Source organism: Tenrec ecaudatus, chromosome 3, assembly GCF_050624435.1.
Source record: "Tenrec ecaudatus isolate mTenEca1 chromosome 3, mTenEca1.hap1, whole genome shotgun sequence".
NCBI lineage: Eukaryota > Metazoa > Chordata > Mammalia > Afrosoricida > Tenrecidae > Tenrec > Tenrec ecaudatus.
Genome location: NC_134532.1, coordinates 145879734 through 145901005, shown reverse-complemented (window position 1 = coordinate 145901005; position 21272 = coordinate 145879734). Strand labels below are relative to the sequence as shown.

At 43.1% G+C, this 21272-nt stretch overlaps 1 protein-coding gene across 1 annotated transcript in view; it reads left to right on the top strand.

Moving 5' to 3' along the window:
• Nucleotides 1-21272, top strand: part of FRAS1 (Fraser extracellular matrix complex subunit 1) — a 587299-nt gene that overhangs the window by 416692 nt on the left and 149335 nt on the right. Inside the window, exons 31-32 of the mRNA XM_075544919.1 lie at nucleotides 7194-7372; nucleotides 16355-16471. Of these exons, the coding sequence (XP_075401034.1) occupies nucleotides 7194-7372; nucleotides 16355-16471 (296 nt within the window). The remainder of the gene's footprint in view (nucleotides 1-7193; nucleotides 7373-16354; nucleotides 16472-21272) is intronic.

The window sequence follows — 21272 nt, the reverse complement described above, 5'->3', positions numbered from 1 at the left end:
ACATCATTAAAATGAAAATCATACTTATCAAAAGTAGCAATTCACTTGGCACATTAACTAACAGAGGTAAAATATTTTTGACAAATTTAAAATTAAATATTTTCTGTAACGAGTGAACTTTTGTACAAGATACAAATAAACCAATGTCCAATAAGCATACAGATGAGAACGGATACTGCTGCTATTATGACTGACAGCCAGTCGAGTTGTCAGGCATAATTTGCTGTAGCCATGTAACTCTTAAGCACGGCCAACGTACCCCCTTGGGTCATAAGTTTCTTTGAGAGGTTAAACCCAAACCTACGCCATCAAGTTGATTCCAATGTACAGTGACCTTGTAAAGTAGAACTTCTGCTTTGGGTTTCCAAGGCTTTGCGTCTTTAAGAAGCAGGCTGTTGTGTCTTTCTTCCTTGTGGCAACTCGTGGAGTCAAACTGCTAACCTTGCTGTTGGCAACCCCGTGTGTAGCTCATTAGACCAGTAGGACTAGGTAAAGTTTTAAAAATGTAAGTATACTGGAAAAGTGCAAAAATGGTACAGGGGTCTTCTGAATACCTTTTACCCAACTTCCCCTAACATCAGACACATACCTACATCATGCATGACATCATACATAACCACAGCACGATGTTTGAAACCAGGAAGTGAGTGTTGGTACTGCGACCACTATTAGTTAATCCACATGCTTTATTCAATGTTTCCAGCTTTCTCAGTAATGTCCCTTTTCCAACCCGATCCAGGATCGCACATTGCATTTAAATGTGGCACCCCCTCTATCTTCTCCATTTGTGGTAGCTCCTCATGCCTTCTATGGCGTAGACATCCCTTGATTTGGATCTGTCTGATGATTTCTTTCCATTTGTGTATGATCGGACCGTGTTGGCAAGCCCATGCAGAAGGGATCTTGTGCCCTTGCCCAGGACATCTTCATATCAAGGGGTACGTGGTGTCACTGTGTCATGTTTCAAGTGGTGTTAACTTCGGTTAACACATTTCTCGTGACTATTGTTCCATTTGCAATCGATCAGCATCTTCTTTTCCCATCTACTTTCACCCACTCGGTTTCTAGATACTTTTTAAGTCCTTTAAACTCTGAATTACTTGGCTCTTTTGATGGATAAAAATTCTCTACCATTATATTGCTAATTAAAAGCCAAACTAAACTGTGTGATTTCTTAGAGGCGGCTGTTATGTGTTAAACATAACAGTCCAAATTTACATGGTTTTTAAGCACATGTGAGTGTCCCATTTCAACTTGATAAATGCCATGTAGGCTTGATTGTGACCCTACTTGCTATATCACTCTTAATTAACTTCTTCATATAAATATAATCCTCTTTCTAGGTCTCCAGAACTACCTATTACTGATAATCAAAACACAAAACCCTCAGGAACCATTCAAGAGTAAAAAAAAATTTTTTTAAAGGTGAAAAATAGAAGACATCGCAAATCCACTAGCATCTCTCTCTCCCAGTGATGAGAAGTTCATTTAGGATGTTCAGGTCAGGCTGTATGTGAAGAACTGACCTGGGTACAGGACCAAATGTAAACTGCTTATAAAGAGGCACCAAAGGGCCTGAGCTCGACCATTTACAGGCTCACCATTGCTTATAAAACTTAAATTTAGGCAAGTTGTTGGATTCTTGTACCCCCTTAACTACTTCACCAGCTTGATGGTAAATTTAATGAGGTGGCTGAGTGTCATTTATGGGAATCTCTGACTTAATCCAGCACACTGCAAACTCTAAATTATTTAGCCAACTTTAAGAAAACTTTGATACAGGTCATATCAACCCCAAAATAACCCATGGAGATTCCAATTTGATTCTAATTCTTAATCCCACCAAATTCATGCTGTCTTGTGTGTTACAGAGTAGAACTGCTCTGTAGGGGTTTCTGGGCTGTAATTCTTATCAATGTAGATCAAGGGGCCTCCCTTTGGTGACCCCATTGGGTAAACGTGAACCACCAGCCTTGAGTTAGTGATTGAGTGCAAATTGTTTGTACTGCCCAAGGACCTGTCATTTTTAATAGCTATTGTATTTTTCTTTCAAAGGTCTTGGTTAAGCTGTAGACTACATTATAAAGGAACCCCCATATAGAGATTGCTTTCCACATTTTAAATCTAGACTTTTACGTATTTACAGTGCCATCCCCTGGGATGGGTCATGTTATGGTAAAAGCAGGGGTGAGACCCTACACAAATGTTTCCACATTACCTGATAGGGCCCTCTGCCTACTCACGGTGTCACAGAGGCACCTTCTATTGAACGTGCCCAATGCGGAACTGGGCATGTGCCCTCCAGGCTGCCCATCCTTTGCTCTCAAGCCCATTGCTGGGAATCACCTCTCTACCAGCCACCATCACTTCTCTACTAAGAAGTGATTCTTCTAAATTCTTCTTTCTCACCACAGCCACATTTGTCAATTGTGGTTGTGCTTACTGCTTCAATGATTTCTTTTCTTTTTTATTTGATAAATGATTTTATTGGGGGCTCTTACATATATTATAACAATGCACACATCTATTCTGTCAAGGGGACATGTACAGTTGTTGCCATAAACAACCTCCACACACTATTCCTCTTCCTGAGCCCCTCGCTATCAGCAGCTCCTTTTATTTTTGCCTCAGTGATTTTTCTGTCTGTTCATTTTATCCCAAATTTATTTCCATTCCCTTGATCCATTTTTCATTTGGATTCTGCAGAAATGTTTTAATTGCTCAAAATATTTATATAACTGCTAGCTACTATTACAGTTCTTATGAAATCTAGCCTCTTTAATGGGCCTTTCAAGCCCGCTCCATCCCCGCCACTAGTTGCCATTGAGATCATTCTATTCTAGGGCGATACCATGCCATGTGTCCATGCCATGTGTCCATGCCATGTGTCCATGCCATGTGTCCATGCCATGTGTCCATGCCATGTGTGTCCTAGTGCAGCTGGGCTTCCTGGGCTTCTCAAGAGCTGAGATTTCAGAGGTAGATGTCCAGACCGTTCTTTCAGTGGCACCTTCGGTAGGTTGGAACCGCTAGCCTCTACGGAAGTAGTCTGGCACAAGCCATGTGCACCACACAAAGACGGCTTAAAGACTTCCAGATATCACACAGTTCTATATTCTAAATGAGTTCATGTTATTTACCTTCTTAAAATCTTTCCATTGCTGATGAGAAAAGGGTAGCTTCACCTCCTTAGCATGACATTAAAGCCTTTCAGTCTGACGCCATCTTACTCCTTCCAAATCGCTTCTCCATCCATTTCCCCTCCTCAGCTAAACAGTTTATTACTTCTTATCCGGTCCATTAGACCCCGATCTTCAGCAGTAGGATGAGCTCTTTCATACCTGATTCCCCAACTCTGGAAAGACCTAGCATAATAATCACCACCTATCACATATCCCATGACAATTTGAGTTGAAATTAATGGAACAAGTATCTTATGGCTCTTGTTAATCTGTAAAACATGGAAGGGAATTTTTAAAAATCTTAATAAACTTATGTCACTAGGGCGTGTTGGGGAGTGCTGTTTTCTGTTATAAAGCAGAGTAGCTACATGGTAGGCTTTTGGATAGTTCTGATTTTTCTAGTTTGTGTTTTCATGTAAACATCTCCTTTTAGAATGTTTCACAATCGTACCCTCCTAAACTGTCTGCGTGCTGGAAAGGCGTGTTTATGAACAGCATCGCGTGGTTCAGAAGTCGAACCAGGGAGAGCTGGCATCTCATTCCCTAGCTGCTACTGCACATCCTCCAGTGGGCGGCTTTACCCACCAGGCATTTCATTCACACAGTCCATACTCGCTGTGCCAGCAAGAAGGCCAGCCTTTCTCTCGGTCGTTCTGGAGGAAGGTCCTGGTCTCTTCTGCTTCTGCGTCCTAGTTTCTTGGAAAGCTTCATGTAGCTTTGCATATATCTCACCCCATATCTGTCCTGCTGGCTTCTGGAACCTCTTTGTTATTTCAACATGAAAGGACTCAAGACCCACCCTACGCTTGTACTACCTCATTAACGTAACGAAGACAATTCGTTCCTAAATTAAGAGTATGACCACGAATGTCAGGCTAAGAATTTACAATACATAACTTGGGGGGGGGGACATAATTAAATGCATAACATTTCACACTTTTTGGAAAAAAGTAATTATGCTCTTGATGCATGCAAACCACATTTGCCCCATCCCATTGTCCACAAAGTCTGAAATTAACTCCAAATCCAAAGCCTCGTCTTCTAAATAAAATATTGGTGAGATTTTAGGTGCATTTTCCTGTAGGGCAAATTTTCTCTTTATATAGAGCCTGTCAAATCCAAACTACAAGTTACCTAGGTGTTTCCAAATTAGAGTAGTACAACAGGCACAAAGTAGAAAGCACCTTTACAAATGGAAGAAATTGGGGGGGGGGCACTAGCAAGAAATTGTCGTTAGGTGCCTTTGAGTCGGTTCTGACCCATAGCGACCTTATGCACAACAGCATGAAACCCTGCCCGGTCCTCCACCGTCCTCACAGTTCTTCCTCTGCGTGGACCCATTATTGCGGCCTCTGCATCAGTCCATCCCTCTGAGGGCCTCTCTTTTTCACTGCCCCTCCACGTTGCCAAACATGATGTCCTTCTCCAGGGACAGGCCTCTCCGGACAACCTGGCCCAAGGATGGGAAATGGAGTCTCGCCATCCTTGCCTCGAAGGAGCGCTCTGGCCGTGCTTTCTCTAAGATATCAGCTTGTCCTCTCTGCAGTTCAGAATGTTCAGTATTCTTGGCCAGCACCACAATTCAAAGGCTCAGTCTTCTTCATCCAGTGTCCAATTTTGACACGCCTATGAGGCAATTGACCGTGAGGCACCTTCAAACTCCTCCCGCCTGCACTCATCACCCAGTTCCAGAAACCGCTTCCACGTTTTAGGTGTCCGTTAGAGCAGCACCCCACTCTTCTAGTACCGAGTTCTGCCTTAGTTATCCAGCGTCGCTATAATTCACCACGTCAATGGTTGAACACACAGAAATGTGTTTGTAGAAGTCTGAATCCACAGTGCTGACTCCAGGGGAAACCTTTCTCCCCCTGATGGCTCTGAAGGAAGGTCTTCAGCTTCTGCCTCTGAGGAGAGGAGATCTCCCTATGAGGATGGTGCGTCTGTCTGACCCCATCCCTGCTGGCTTGTTTCATCTCTTCTCTCTCAAGAGAGATTGTTCCAGATGTATCCCACACCAATCCTACCAAATTTAACATGACAAAGACAACCGATTCCCAAAGGAGACTATCACCACTGGCACAGAAGTTAGGATTTTCAGCACACGGGGGTCGGGGGTGGAGATCATTCAATCCGTAATAGACTGGTACTAGAATTTGTGACTTAGGTACAAATGGGACGTACTGTAAGAAAGAAAGCAAGGTGAGCTGATTCAGCACATGGTTATATAAAGGGAATTCTAGTGTTTTCTCTAACTTGAGTATTTCATCACCACCCAAGATACTGGGTTCATTTTAAACTTACATACAACATATAAATATTGGAATTATTATTTGCATGAGGAAAACAGATATCTGTAGGATAAATAAAATGAGCAGTCAGTTGTCCACTGTGTCTGTTATATTAAGATCTGAGTACGCTTCTACCTCATATTTGAAAAATGCAGTCTCTCATGTGCGTGTGTGCACACACACTCCCTCTTGCTATGTGAGTAGGTGGGAGGCTGCTCCCCGTTATATTTTTAGATGTATTTTTGAGAGAACATGGCTTCTGTTTTCAGCAGCTCATTCATTCTTCTATTTGGCCTTCATTTGAAGGTATATCCTCCTTGTGAAATTTTAATTTATTTTAAATACCCTCTGTGTATGTGATTTTACTTAAAGAAGCTAGAAGCTTCAGATGAAGAAGAAGCAAATTGTTGCTGTATAGCTTTGGTTTCTTCATTTCAATTCTAATAACAGTTAAATAATAGGAAGGATAAAACCACAAGCCGTCAGTTAGCAGGGTCAGTAATGATTTCAACTCATTACCGGTAATGATGGGCACCAGAGCTTCACAACCCAGGATGTGAGCATCATGGCCGAATCCCAGCCCATCTGCCTCCCATTTGTGTGACCCTGGGCTTCTCTGAGTCTAAAGAACTCTCTATTAAATGGAGACGATAATAGCATCCTTCAGATGGATTAAAACATATAATGATAAGGGTAACCAACATTCTTAATAACATCCTATGAGGTAGGTACTATTCTTGTTTACAAATGAGCTTAGTAAGCACCATGAGCTTTGGTGGTGCAGTGGTTAAAGCCCTTGCACATGAACCGATAGGTTAGCAATTGGAACCAACCCTGCTGGGTGGGAGGATGGCGTGCCATCTGTTTCGGTGATGACTACAGCTTAGGGAACCCTGTGGGCAGTTCTGCTCTACCCTACTGGTCCCTATGAGTCAGAATTGACTGAATGATCATAGGGTTTTGCCTTTAGGACTTAGGGAAGCTCACGGAGGGGAGGGACTTAGTTTGAACCACCTTGTAAAGTGCTTTGAACATGTCTGGCATATGCATGTCAAAATGAGCATTTCTTTTTATTGGATAGAATTCTCTGAACAATAATATCTTCTGATTTTTTTTCTCATTTTGTCTTGCATTTATACCAAAACTTCCCAGCTGCATAGCATTTTCTGCTACACAGAAAGTTGTAGCTAGAAATTAATGTCTTCAATGGCCACTACTGGAATGTTTTATTGACAGTGTTCACTACTGTTTGGGTCTTCGTCCACAAATTGTCTTTGAATGACTTGTAGCTCTTTTAGCCACGAGATTGGGAATTCTGTGTCTAAAGATGGATTCAGTAATACCTACTGAATTCTGTGTTAAATGTCTTCCTATTCAGCTTACATCAAAATAAAGAAAGATCATCTTTTTATACAATAAAATACATGACTTCTCCCTTTCTTGGCCAACCAAACCCTCTCCCCATGCCCATGTTTTCTTAGGCATGCTATGCCAGTTTTATGTGCTGCAAGCATAGCTCTCCGGGACTGAATTGCCTAGGGGGAGATGAGTGGTGGCTATCTCACCACCAATGAATATGTGGTCTAGCTAGAACACGGAACGTCATTTCTTTTCGGACAGATGGTTAGAGGGATGGATGAGGCTAGCATGGTGGTAAGGAGGAGAATGACTACTGTCTTTTTCCCAGGGATCCTTACTAACTGTGTGGCCTGTGCTCTCCTAGGGGAGGTGGTCCTCCTGGTTAATATGCCTGCAGACAGTCCAGCAGATGAAGGACAGCACCTGCCAGATGGAAGGACAGCAACCCCCACCAGCACCTTTACCCAGCAAGACATCAATGAAGGCATTGTGTGGTACAGGCACTCGGGGGCCCCAACTCAAAGCGACTCCTTCCGCTTTCAGGTACGCTCTGCTTTCTGACCTTCCTGATGCCTGCGCTCTCTGATGGAAACCACCACCCTGGTTATATTCTGAAAGAGCGTGGAAGTCCTGTTTGGGGGGAGGCAAATATAATGAACAGCACTGAGAGTTGTTTTCTTAATCTGTCCGTTTAGATTTACAGATAAATCCACCAGCAGTCATTGCACAGCAAAGAGGTGTAGGTTAGATGATGGGTAGAGTATTCAGAAAAAAAGTGTATTTCAAAATATAAAAGCTCCATAGAGTAGAACAAAGCGTACCTTCCCCCCCAAATATTTTAGAAACATTTAAATGGTATGATTAGATTATGGACTGAACAGCCAAACTCAGTGAGCTCGGATCTGCCACCGAGTTAGCTACGTGGTTTGGGGCCCATGGGCTAAGCTTCTTCATCTTTACAGTATAGAGCTATTCAGAGTGCCGTGAGCTAACATACTTAGAAGGGGCTTCCAACATAGTAAGTACTGTTATGATTACTATTATTACTTTAAATTTTTTAAATTAAATGCTGGATGAAAAAGAGATCTTCAATTACATCAAAGGGCAAAAATATGCCAGGTGTTTTCGCTGGCCACTCTGAACCATGTCTTGTTGTCAGCTGCCATCAAGCCGGCCAGCCCTCGGCACATGATAGCCACCTACACAGTGGCTCAAAATACAGCCCAGTGCTGCACCATCCTTTTGGTCAATTGTGGATGCGACCATTTTGATTCCTATGGTTTTCATGAGCTGATCTTCATAAGTAAATCGCTCGGCCCTTTTCACTAGTCTGTCTGAGCCTGGCAGCTCCCCTGAAACGTGTGCAGTATCATCACAATGCACAAGCCTCCACTGCCAGATGGCTGGTGGCTTTCCATGTGCCCTACTTGGTTGAGAACCAAGCTCGGGTCTCCTAAGTGAACAGTGAGAATTCTAGTGAACCCCCAACCTCCTTTAATGAAAGGTCAATAAACATTAATGGTTAAAGTTAAAAAAAAAATTCAGCCCATTTGGATGGGAAAAAAAGTCCCCTAAATATTGACTGCAGCAGGACACTGTGTTTGGTAAAACAGAGGGTCAATGAAAATCAGAGAATTCCACCCAGAGCTCGATTGACACAGTAGCTACAATCATGGGGGCAAATATGCATGATCGTGAAGAGACACAGGACCCGGCAGTGCCTTCCTGTGCCACATAAAGCCACCTTGAGTCAGGGTGGATTTCACAGCAGCAAATAATGAGCGAGACCTAAACGGAAATCCAAATAGCAAATATTACAAAATATTGATGAGCAGGAAATAACTTACTGAAACTAAAGTGACGTGGCCAAATTAGTACTCAGAAGAAAATCGATGTCCTGAAGCTGCTACGGTTGTGCAGGAAAACATGAAAGTAAATGGACTGCACATTAGCTGGAGCAGCTCGAGAAGCACATGAGCAGGGCCGAGTCCTTGTAAACTGCAAGCACTGATCACCGAGACCAAAGCTCAGGTCTCCGTGAAAAGAAAAACAACAGGCAAAATGTCTGGAAATAAAGGCTTAAAGAGAAAGGAGCAGGAATGAGAAACATGCACAAGAAAGGCCACTTAAATACCGAGAAAGAGGCGGATTTGGTGAAATGTCAGAGATAATATCAAGGTGCAGTCATCGCATCCAGCCCGAGCTTTGTCTCGGCCCTCTGTGCCTGAAACGTTTCCTCTGTGTAAGACTGAGACTGCAGTGGAGGCTGTACTACAGAGATGGCTCACCTGGTGAAACTCGCATCCATCCTTGCTCAGGAGACTCCTGTGCACATCCTCACTGCCTGGTTAATCCACGTTGTTGAAAAGAGGTGTGCTTTTCTAGCTTGAAATAAGTATGGAAGGCATTAAAGTGAGATTCTACCAAACGCACCGACTAGCCGGTGAATGAGCAAACACTGGGTGCCCTTTCCCCGAGCTCCCTGTTTCATCCTGAGCACCTGCAGACTGCAGCCGTGCTGGGGAAACAAGAGGAAATAGAAGCAGAGACCCCAATTGGAAGAAGTCACCTCAGACAACTAGACTTCTCTGGCGTGCCCTTGGCCTTCATAGGGGTCAAGATGGAGAGCGTTATCAACGTGGAGGCATTTCCCTGGGAGAGAATTCCAAGCACCCGCTCCATATAATATTTGATTGATTTTGCAAGTTGGTTATTTAAGTGGGCAATGGTAAAATAGCAAAGGTTATTGATTTTTTTAACAGACTCACTAGAGACTCACAAGACATCTAGCTGAACATTATTACTTAGTAGTTCCCTTTGGAGAGACTTGACATTTCCTTAGAATATGATTAGAATTCTTCCTCAAAATTGATGTCAAAGCCCACGGAATATTCTTTAGAATGTCCTCAAGGGTGGCAGTATTTCATCCTTTGGAAGTGGACTTGAGTTTTGAAAAAAAGCTAAAAGTCATTTAGGATCTTGTCTGCTATGAAGAATAGAGGTAATTATTTTGGGGTAAAAATGTAGTAGTGAGCCAACCCTTTCATGATTTGGGAACTTCTTTGGAAGGCATTCCAAAACCACCGAACAGTGTCAGCCTCCTGTTTGCAAGTATGAGACAACTCTTTGGGACTATATTTCCTGGGATGTGAAGGTTTTGTTATGTTTGTTTTTAAAGTCATGATCATTGCTTTATAGGTTTACATCACATTTTAATTTGAAATGACACAGGCATTTTAGCTCTTTGTTTAAATAAATGGTTAGCAACTTTTGCTATTCTTCATTTCGGTCTCCCCAGACTTTTAAAATTAAAAAAAAAAAGATTCTGTTCTAATGATCTTCCTCTTTCTTCCTTTTTTAAAGCAGGAAATGCAATATAATGAGTTGCATGGATTTCACTTCATTTTAATGTCGATGTACTGCCATAGCCATCCATGCAGCCCATCTGTGACTTTGCATGCACAGCTTGGGCTTTCATTAATGTGAGTAGAACATGGCAGAGTCAGCTGAAAGCACATTATCAGTCATTTTTGCGGTGGGAAGGAGCCCTGGTTTGGGTATATTCAGATCACGTTGACACAAACCTCAGGAGATTAGAAAAAGACCAAGATGTTTCACACCAATGTCTTTACTTTTGAAGACAGACTGATTCATTTTCTCAGTAATCTGCCCACACGTTGCTTTCTGTCCAGTATGCCTTACCTTCTCTGCAACACAACTCGAAACTCACACAGTCACTGCCTTTGAGTGGGTTCCTACCAATTGGGACCCCAGAGGGCAAGGAAAACTGCCTCTGTAGATTCCTGAGGCTAACTCTTTACAGGAGTAGAACGCCTCGTTTTCTGCAAGGAAGTAATTGGTGGTTTTCAACTGCTAACCTTGTAGTTATCAGCCCAACTCATAACCACTATGCCACCAGAGCTCCTCTCTGCAAGAGACAGGAGAACTCATAGCCCCCCTCTACTAATTCCCAAGAGCTACTAAGTTGAATGGTCTTGTTCAGTTTCCTTATGTGTGAAACCTGAAGGGCCTCCTAACTACTTGGTATGTGAACCTTTTAAAGGCTCGTGCTTGACAAAAGAAGAACAAGCCGTTCTGGGACAAAACAGCAGAAGATCTGACGAGAAACCTCACCAAAGAAGTTACACAAAGGACAGCTAAACATATAAAAGTGTTCGAAGCCTCTTATCATTAGGGAGTTGCAAATCCAAACAAAAATGGGCTCCTATGCTGCACCTAGTAAGTAGACTGGGCAGAACCCCAAAGGCTCACACCACCGAGTGCCGGCAAGAATGCTGAGCAGCAGACTGCCGTTTGTTGCTGGTGGGACGCTCTTCAGAAGACCGGAGGGCAGCTTTCCTAAAAACTGAAAATAGTTTTACGATTCAAATCCGGTAACCATGCTCCCAAAGGAACCGCATCAATATAAAAGCTTATGCATAAAGATTTATTATACCTTAATTTACGATTGCTCCAAATTTGAAGCAGTGTTGGTGAGGATGAGGGGCAATCGGAATCCATTTCCTTGTTGGCTGGCGGGAGTACAAATGGTACTGTTGCTATGGGAAACGGTGTGGCAGCTCCTTAAGAATCGTAAAATAGAGCTACCATACGACCATGGGAGTCCACTCCTAGGTAGACAACGCCCAGTCTGAGAAATAGTGACTCAAAAGACTGGCACACCAATGTTCACTGCAACATTGTTCACAGTGTCTAAAAGGGAGAAACAATTTCAATACCCACCAACAGAAGAATGGATAAACACAATGTGGGACATGCATACAATGTCATCCTAAGCCGCTCGGATGAATGAGGTCTTAAAGGTATTATGCTGATCAAAATAAGTCAGTCATGAAGGGTCAGCTATTGGTTGACCTCCCTTATATAAAAAGATAAGAAAATGCCAATGTATAGAAAACAAAATTGGTGGTAGGGGTCTCAAACATTTCATGGGAAAATTCTATTGTGTATTAATTCCATTTCCCCACAAATTTTGAAACTCTCTCATATTAGTGGCTAACGTAAGTGGAGGAGATGGGAGAGAAGGGTTAAGTGTAATAAAAAATTGCAATATTAAGAATAGATGCAATATCAAGAATAGATTCACAGATGATCATTGTACTTGCTGCCAATAACTTGTCTATCTGCAAAATATTGAATTGGCAAAAGTTGTATGATAGATATATATTTTAAAAAATAGCCCCCAAAAGAATAGCTACCAAAGCTGCTTATGCACAACCGCCAAACACTTCTTGGGATTTGGTCCCTTGGTTTGAGGTCATGGTTTCATGGGACATCCCAACTAATTGGCCTAACGAAATGTGTAGTGCTTCTATGCTACCTTAGTTCAGGGCGCAGTATCAGAGGACTTACAAGCTGTCGAGCACAACAATTGGTCTCTATTCACCTGGAACACCAGAGGAAGTAGCAGAGTCAGGAATAGGAGAAGAAGGTGGAATTGGAAAATTGACTCTGTGACCAACTGCTTCCTCTGCCATCAGACTATAGTGGACGGTGCTCACCTGCCATCGCTGAATGTTTTCATCAAAGATTTCAGAGAAGAATCAGCATCAAAAATTGGGGAAACTACTGAAGAAATTTTCAAATCGTCATGGACTCTGGACTTTCTAGAATCATGGAGGAGATTATTTTAAAACCATATGTTAGTAATATTACCTGGAATTTTCTTAAAACCAAACAACAGATTGTCTTATTTCAAAAATGCCTGCCTTGAATATTCTGCTCTTTTATGAACTATCTAAATGGCATGAAACTGACCATGGAAACTGGAAAGATAATATAGAACCTTAAGGGGTTTTGAGTTCATGGTCATGAAGAAGGGACCTCTCAGAAAAGGAGGTTAAGAATGGCTGTACACACCAGAGACAGGTTGCAGGAATTGTGCTTGGTCTGACTGCAACACCCTCCCCACAAAAGCACACACACACCAGGGCCAAACAGGAAGGGAGCTCAGCAGAGCAGCAAGGGGAGCAAAGCAATGAAATCCCCATGGAATCCTGAAAACAGACTTCTGACTAGGGGGCAGTGCTTGGTACCTTAATGCCCCAACCAGAAAACATTCATAAGGGTCAGCAGATAGACCTGGAACGATTTATAGGTTTTTTTACCCTCTTCTCTTCATGCCTATCTATATAAGACAGGCAGGATATTTTACAATCCCAAGGAGAAGACAGCAGGACTGACGGTTCCGGGAAGACAGGGGAGAGGAGGAGGTGGGTGAAAGGGAGGGAGAAGCCAACAAATCCAGGGACAAGGAAACAACAGAGATCTAAAATTGATAACAAGGAGAGCATAACATGCCTGGTGGGTTTGATCAAGTGCAATGTAGCTGAGAGCAATTACTGGGAGCTGAATGAAGGGCGAACATGATAGTGGGACAGGAGGAAAGCAAAGTGAAATAGAGGAAAGAACCAGGAGTCGAACGACATTTATAGAGGTATAAATATAGGCCTATATATATGTAAATATATTACTAGATAAGGATAGGAATATAGGTCTCTATATAAATATTTATAGGTTAAGTATGAAGGTAGCAGATGGATATTGGGTCTCTACTCAAGTCCTCTCTGGATGCAAGGAGAGTTTGTTCTAATAACCTGGCATTCCGTGATGCTCACCTTCCCGACACAATTGCAGAAGACGAAATAGGTACATGAGTAAATGTGAAAACTGATGGTGCCTAGTTATTAGAAGATAAATAGTGTCTGGGGTCTTAAAGGCTGGAAGATAAACAAGCGGCCATCCAGCAGGGAAGCAACAAAGCCCACATGGAAGAAGCACACCAGCCTGTGTGATCATGAGGTGTCGAAGGGATCAGATGTTTGGCATCAGAAGCCCCAAAACAAACAATCATATCAATGTGAACGAGGGGGCTAGAGTGGAGACCCAAAGTCCATCTGCAGACAATTGGACATTCCCTCACAGAAGGGTCACAAGGAAAGGACAAGCCAGCCAGAGTGCAGTACAACACTAATAAAACACACACGCTCCCTCTAGTTCTTTAATGCTTCCTGTGCCCCACACCTCCAGTTCTACCTTACAAATCTGACTGGACCAGAGCATGTACACTGCTACAGATAAGCAATCTGGACACACTGAATCCAGCACAGATAAACCCCTCAGGAACAATAATGGGAGTAGTGATGCCCTGAGGGTAGGGGAAAGTGGCAGAGAAAGGGGGAACCGACTGCAATGATCAGTGTATAAAACCACCACCACCCCTGAGGGGACAAGCAACAGAAATGTGGGTAAAGAGAGACAATAGGACTAGCGGGATCGTGTAAGATATGAAAATCATTTATCCAGGGTTCATGAGGGTGAGAGCATGAGGGAGGGAGGGAAAAAAGAGGAGCTAATACCAAGGGCCCAAGTAGAAAGTGTTTTGAAAATGATGATGGCAACAAATGTACCAATATGCTTGATGCAATTGATGTATGGATTTTTATAAGAGCTATAAAAGCGTCCTATAAAATGATTTATTTTTTTAAGTTCAAAGGAAAATTCCATTAACATTGTTAATCCCTCTTTATATAGGCCAGAGTAGAGCTGCCCCAGGCCTTGCTAGCCTGTAACGTTATACAGGAGCACATTGCCCACTCTTTTCTCCTTACAAGTGGCCAGTGGGTTTGAACCACAGACTTTTCACTATCAGCTGTGTGAGCACTTAACCATTGTACCACCAGCTTCATTCGTTTAGAATGTCTGCTTTGAGCACTGTGCCTGTTAAAGAACGACCAATGTGGGATGAAACACAGCGGTGGCTGACGAGTTGGGAGTCTATGTTGATGGGGGAGGGGTGGTTGATAAAAGGACGGGAGAATGGTGGCACAGCTTGGAGAATGCCGTCAGCGTCCCTGAGTGGCCCACATCGAAAGGCTTCAATTGGTGTATGCTTTGCTGTGGATGATTTTTAAATCATTTTATTGGGGCTTGTACAGCTCTTATCACAATCCATGCATACATTTATTGTGTCAAGCACATTTGTACATATGTCGTCTTCATTCTCAAAACATTTTCTTTCTACTTGAGCCCTTGGTATCCGCTCATTTCTTTCCTTCCCCAGCCTCCCTTATGAACCCTTGTTAATATATATATATATTTTTTTTCATGTCTTACACTGACTGATGTCTCCCTTTACCCAATTTTCTGTTGTCCATCCCCCAGGGAGGGGGTTATATGTAGATCATTGTGATTGGTTCCACCTTTCTCCTCCCACCTTTCCCTTCCCTTTCAGGTATTGCTTCTCTCATTATTGGTCCTGAGGGGTTTATCTGTCCTGGATTCCCTGTGTTTCCAGTTCTGTACCTGTGTACATGCTCTGGTCTAGCCAGATTTGTAAGGTAGAATTAGGGTCATGATAGTGGGGGTGAAGAGGCATTAAAGAACCAGAGGAGAGTCATATGTTTCTTCTGTGTTATCCTGTACTCTGACTGGCTCATCTCTTCCTTGTGACCCTTCTGTAAGGGGTGTCCAACTGCTGTGTATATTTTCAATGACATCCCAAAAGGGACAAGTGCTGTGTTCAAGAGCTGCTCAATTAGCTAGGGGAAACCAAATCCTCCTACCCCAAGGAAGGCTAGGGAAGATAAAAATATTCCACTTCTTATAATAAAAGAGTTGGTCAGGGTGGGTGCCAAAGGGGAGCTGGTGTCACGGAGTTCAAGAAGAAAGAAATTTCTTTGAAACCTATTGTGGCAGCAATTGTACAATACTGCTTGATGTGATTGAACTATAGAATGCTGTGATATCTGTATTACCTCCCAATGAAAAGGGTTGAGGGAAAAATGCTGTACAACTTGAATAATGTAATCAGCGTCACTAAATCGTACATATAGAAAGTATTGAATTGATATGTGTAATCTCAATCACCACAAAATCAGTAAAAACTTTCATCACAATCAAAATCTTGTGAGACGTAGTGTTGGAAGGTAAGTCCCCTTGCCGGATGACAATGGTTGCCACAGTGAGTTCTAACCTGCTTGTGATCGCGAGGATCATTCTTTGCTAATGATGTCAGACCTAGGCTCTCCGTGCTAGGGACCCAACTTGAGAACAGCTCAGCAGCAAGGTGCTCATAATGGGATATTATGTGGCCATCTAATAATGGTTGTTTCAAAAAGATTCAGTGATACAGCAAACACCATGATGTTTGTTTAAAAAAGGGGGGGTATACATTACAAATAAAATTTGATTATATATGTAGAAAAAGATTAAGCCTGAATGCGTCAGATTGTTATTCATGACTATTTCTAGTGAGAGTCTACATGATTTTCTTTGATTCCCTTTTTAGACTTTTTCTGTATTTTTAGAATTGCCTAAAATGATCAACATTTTTATAATTGGTAAAAAATAAAATTTAAATAGACCAGAGCTAAAATTGTAATGCAAGAGCATGTAAAATTCGGCATAGAAAGTTTAGAGGAAGAAACGAAATTAATAGATGTGCTCCAGCATGCTCCTGCCCTAGGAAGACGAGAGCCTCAGCAGCGTGACTTTTCCTTTCAGGTGTCCAGTGCCACAGGCGCCCAGAGCCCCCTGGAGAGCCACGTGTTCAACATCGCCATCTTGCCGCAGACCCCCGAGGCCCCGAAACTCTCCCTGGGAGCATCTCTCCACATGACCGTGAGTTTGGTGGGAAAGTATGTGCTTCCTGTTTGAAGAAGGCAGGTTGACACGATTTCGTAGAGCTTTCAGATCAGTTTCCAGTGGATGCCTGGCCCACTTCCCCTGACGTGGGCCTAAGAGCAGCCTGCAAACACCTGTCTCACCAACTTCAAAAAGAACCCTGAAACTCCCAGTGTGAAATCCATCTCAATCTTCCACCAGTTGCTGATGTGCTTCTTCCAGCATCCCCGAGTAGATGGTTAGATGAACCTTTTCCTGATTCCTTGGAATCAGGAATCAGCACCATTTAGGGTCAATTGTTCAGCTGGCTAATAGCCCGTTTCACCGAGAGGCTGTTACTCCATTTTCCAGAAGTCCCATAAGTACGTTCTTTTTATTACAGCTCTGGGATGCTAACCAAAGGTTGGTTTGAACCCACCAGCCATAGACTGCCATGAAGATGTTCTGTCTCAGACGCCCGTAGAGCACTTGTACTCTGCCCTCAAGGGCCCCATGAGTCTGGATCACCTTGATGGCTGTGGGTTTGGGTTTGGGGAAAGTGCTGGTTATACCGAAACCCAGTAGATAGGTAGAAATTAACCAGGTGAAAGTTTGAGGGGACAGGTTTGTAACCTGCGAGAGGCTCAGTAAGCCTGGAGAAAGGAGGAAGTCAGCAGAGGCGTGGTGCAGATACGCAGGTTAGACCCAGAAAGCCCTGCATACGGTGTGGGGAGGAGGAGGTTTCTAGCAGGGTGACAGCTAAACTAGTACATGAAGCTTGATGTAGACAGAGCAACTCCACTGTGGCCCAGTATCTGGGGTGTAGAAGGCCAGAACCCCTCTTCTGGGCAGAACCACAAACATACACATCTTTATATATTAATCATCATGAGTCTGTATTTTCGTTAGCGCCCACATAATTACACTCCAAAGTAGCGTGTCAGCCTTGCGCCACAACAAAGACGTTAGCTGGAGTTCAGAAATTATGGGTCTGGGGCATGACAGAGACATAAAGGGGAAAATAGAAAGTTTTTAATGAATAGCTGGTATCGGCATTTCTACTGTAAACCGTAATTTAAAGAAATCATAATTCAGCAACACTATAAAGTCTATAATTCATCATTCTGACTAGAAGAACTTGGATCAGAATTTTCTCTAAACTGTAAAGAAAAATGTGCATATGTATTCCTTGCCAAATGCTAATGTCGTGTTATTTTCAGCCTAGAAGCAAAAAACAAAAAAGCCGGGGGCAGGGGGAGGGGAGACAGGAGCCATGCAGACAGGGTACAATGTCTTTCCCACTCTGGTGCTGTGAACCTCACGGAGATTTCAAGTTGCTCGATCTTTAGGCTCTTAAGGTGAGTTGACCATAAAATGTTATTTATTCTGGTTGTGGTTAATTGTAGGGCTGCTAGCTGCATGGTCAGCTGTTCAAGCCAGTCAGCCACTCCCAGGGAGAAAGATGAGGCTGTCTGCCTATGTCAGCGTACACAGCTGGTCTACCTTATAGGGTATCCGTGAGTCAGAGTCAGCTCCATAACAATAGGTTTGGTTTATTGTTGTTTTAATTGTAAAATACACACCGTGTGTGTGTGTGTGTGTGTGTTTTACTTTGACAGTAATTGGGAGCATCGCTCTGGAAAGTGTTTGTAATCTGTGATAAAAGCACATTTTCAATTCAGTGATTTGGGTTCATTTAAGTACACAAGTTTTGCATTAAATGAGTAAATACATTATGAACCAGCTAGCATAGTTATAGATAATATATTTATGGGTCAGAGCCCACCTCTCAACTTCTTCCTGTATCCACAAGTATTTTTGAGTCCTTAGTTTATGCCTACAGTCCCTGGGTGGTATCAATAAGACTCTCAGTTGCTAAACAAAATGTCGAGGTTCGAGCCCATCCAGAGGCACCTACCTCTGAAAGAGCAGCCACCAAAAACCCAATGGGACACGGCTCTCCTCTGATAAAACACATGGGCTCATCATGAGACAAGTGACCACCTGACAGCATGGAGTTGATGCCAAGCCCTGTGGCAGTCACCTGTGATCCAAGGACAGTAAAGCACGGTGTCCACTCTCAAAGCACCTAGTTCCTATGTGAGGGAGGCAAGCATCTCCAGAAGCAATGCTGAGGCATGGCCGATCAATGGTAAGGTACCAACAGGTGGTCTCCTCATCCAGTGGGGGAGAATGTTGTACATGGAAGCATTTCTCTAGAAAGTGGTCTGAGCTGAGTCTTAAGGTTGAATATACATTAGCTCTATACCTGGATTCTCAAACATCAGCATGCCTGAGCTTCATAAAGCATGGAGTACCGAGTCCCATCTATGAGTTTTCTGATTCAGAACCTCGGAGGTAGGGCCGAGAATATGCCTGCCTATGAAGTTCCCAGCTGCTACTGCTGCTGCTCTGCTGCTACTCTGGCGCCACACTGAAAGCACACTGGGCGTACTGGGAACAGGGGAAAGTTCATCCTTGGCCAAAAAAGGGTATTCTCTGAAAAGAGATGTCAACATGGCACATTGGGGGAGGCCAGGATAGCAAAACTTCATCTTACATCCTTTGGATATGTTATCAGGATAGATCTGTCTCTGGAGGACATCGTGCTGGCAAAGTGGAGGGACCACGAAAAGGAGGAAGGTTCTCAATGAGGTGGATTGTCACAATGCTTGCAACAAAGAGCTGAAGCCCAGGAGCAATCGTAAAGATTATGCATTCTGTAGTACAGAGGATCAGTGTGGATCGGAACCGACACAATGGCACCTAACAATAAGAACCATGGGTAGTTAATGGGCTGGAGCATAAATCCCAACATGAAAAAGAGTAAAGATCATTGAAGGCCCTAAAGATCCCACAAAAGTGCTTTATCTCCAACATTTATTGGTGGGAAGTATAGGATATTCCTGGGTTAGGGAAAAATTCATTTCTTTGTCTCTAAAGAATGTGTACGTGAGTGAGACCAGGTACGAGTGGTCTTTACATAGGCTTACTTTAGCTCAAGAAAAGGCTTAAAGCCTTTCAATGGCTTGAGAAGCTGTATGTGCAGCAAGTAAAAGTGATTGTGATAAAGAATTTGTAATGATTGGTGTTCCATACTTGATATGCTGGTTGGGCAGGACTGTGATAATGTCAAAGACTATAGTCCCCAGTCACCCTTCAAATCTGATTTCTACTCCTGAGCTTATTCCTGTGTGAGTGTAATCAACTATTTAAGATCAAAATGGCACCACTTACCCAAGGACAGCATTCAGCAAGTTAAGAAAACAGGGAGAACTACACTTGATGTTAGCCACACCCTCCCTCAACACAAGAACACTTTATTTTAACAACTTGGCATTCTGTGATGTTCATCCTCCCTGCACGATTGCTGAAGACAAAATTGGTGCATAAGCAAATGTGGTAAAGAAAGCTGATAGTGCTTGGCTATCAAAAGATATAGTGCCTGGGGTCTTAAAGACTTAAACTTAAATAAGCAGCCATCTAGCAAAGAAGCAACAAGCCCACATGGAAGAAGTACACTAGCCTGTGTGAGCATGAGGTGTTGCTGGGATTGGGTAAACAGGCATCAGAAGACCTAAAACAAACAAAAAAAATACCCCATAGTGTTGAGAATGAGAGGAGTCGGAGCAAAGATGCAAAAAAAAGTTTTGCACATGCTCTGGTGTAGCCCACAGTGAAAGGCAGGACTGGGGTCCTGATAGTGGAGGGTGAGGAAGCCTCAAGGGACCAGAGGAATAGTGTGTGTTTCATTGGTGCTATACTGAGCCCTGGTTGGCTCATCCCTTCCTTGTGTGAGGGGATGTCCCATTGCAGAGCTCACTGCACACGGAATCCAGGAACAGGAACGGAACAGCAGTTCCAGGAGGGTAGGGGAGAGGTGGGGAGAAAACAGGAAGAAGGGAAACTGATAGCAATGATTGGCACATAGCCCCACTCCCACCCCCAGGGTACGAACAACAGAAACCATGGGAGAAGGGAGATAGCGGTTGGTGTAAGATATGAAAATAATTATAATTTATCAAGGGACCATGAGAGGGGTGGGGTGGGTGGGGGAATTGATACCAAGGGCTCAATAGAAAGTAAATGTTTAAAAAATAATGATGGCAACATCTGTACAAATACGCTAGATACAACTGATGTATGGATTGTTATAAGAGCTGTAAGAGCCCCCAATAAAATGATCTTTTAAGAAGAAAAAAATGAGGAATGGAAATAAGAACACAGGGAGGAAGAGGGATAATTGACAGTACATTGAATGAATTGCAATGGATTCATTGAACCAGATGGATTCAATAAATGGTATTTTCTTTCACCTCATCTACATGTGAAAGTTGCACAATAAAGAAGGAAGATTGCAGAAGAATGAGTGCGATTGAGTTATGGTGTTGGCATGACTATTGAAGGGGCCATGGACTCCCAGAACAAACATTTCTGTCTTGGAGGAAGGATAGCCAGAATACTCCTTACAATCCAGGACGGTGAGACTTCATCTCACATCCTTTGGACATGTGATCAGGAGAGACCGAGTCCGAAGCGAGGAGTGTCACACTTTGTGAAGTAGGGGGTCAGCCCCAAAGAGGAAAGCCCTCGAGGAGAAGGATTGACACAGTGGCTGTAACAGGGGGCTCAAGCACAGCAACCAGGCTGGTGCAGGACTGGAGAACAGTTCATTCTGTTGTACATACGGTCACTATGAGTCTGAGCCACCTCAAAGGCACTAAAACCACTGGTTGAGTCAATAATGTCACAGTGACGGCCTTTTTTATAACATTAAAAGGCAGGTAGAAGTTGTGTATCAGCCCTCTGTTCATAACCT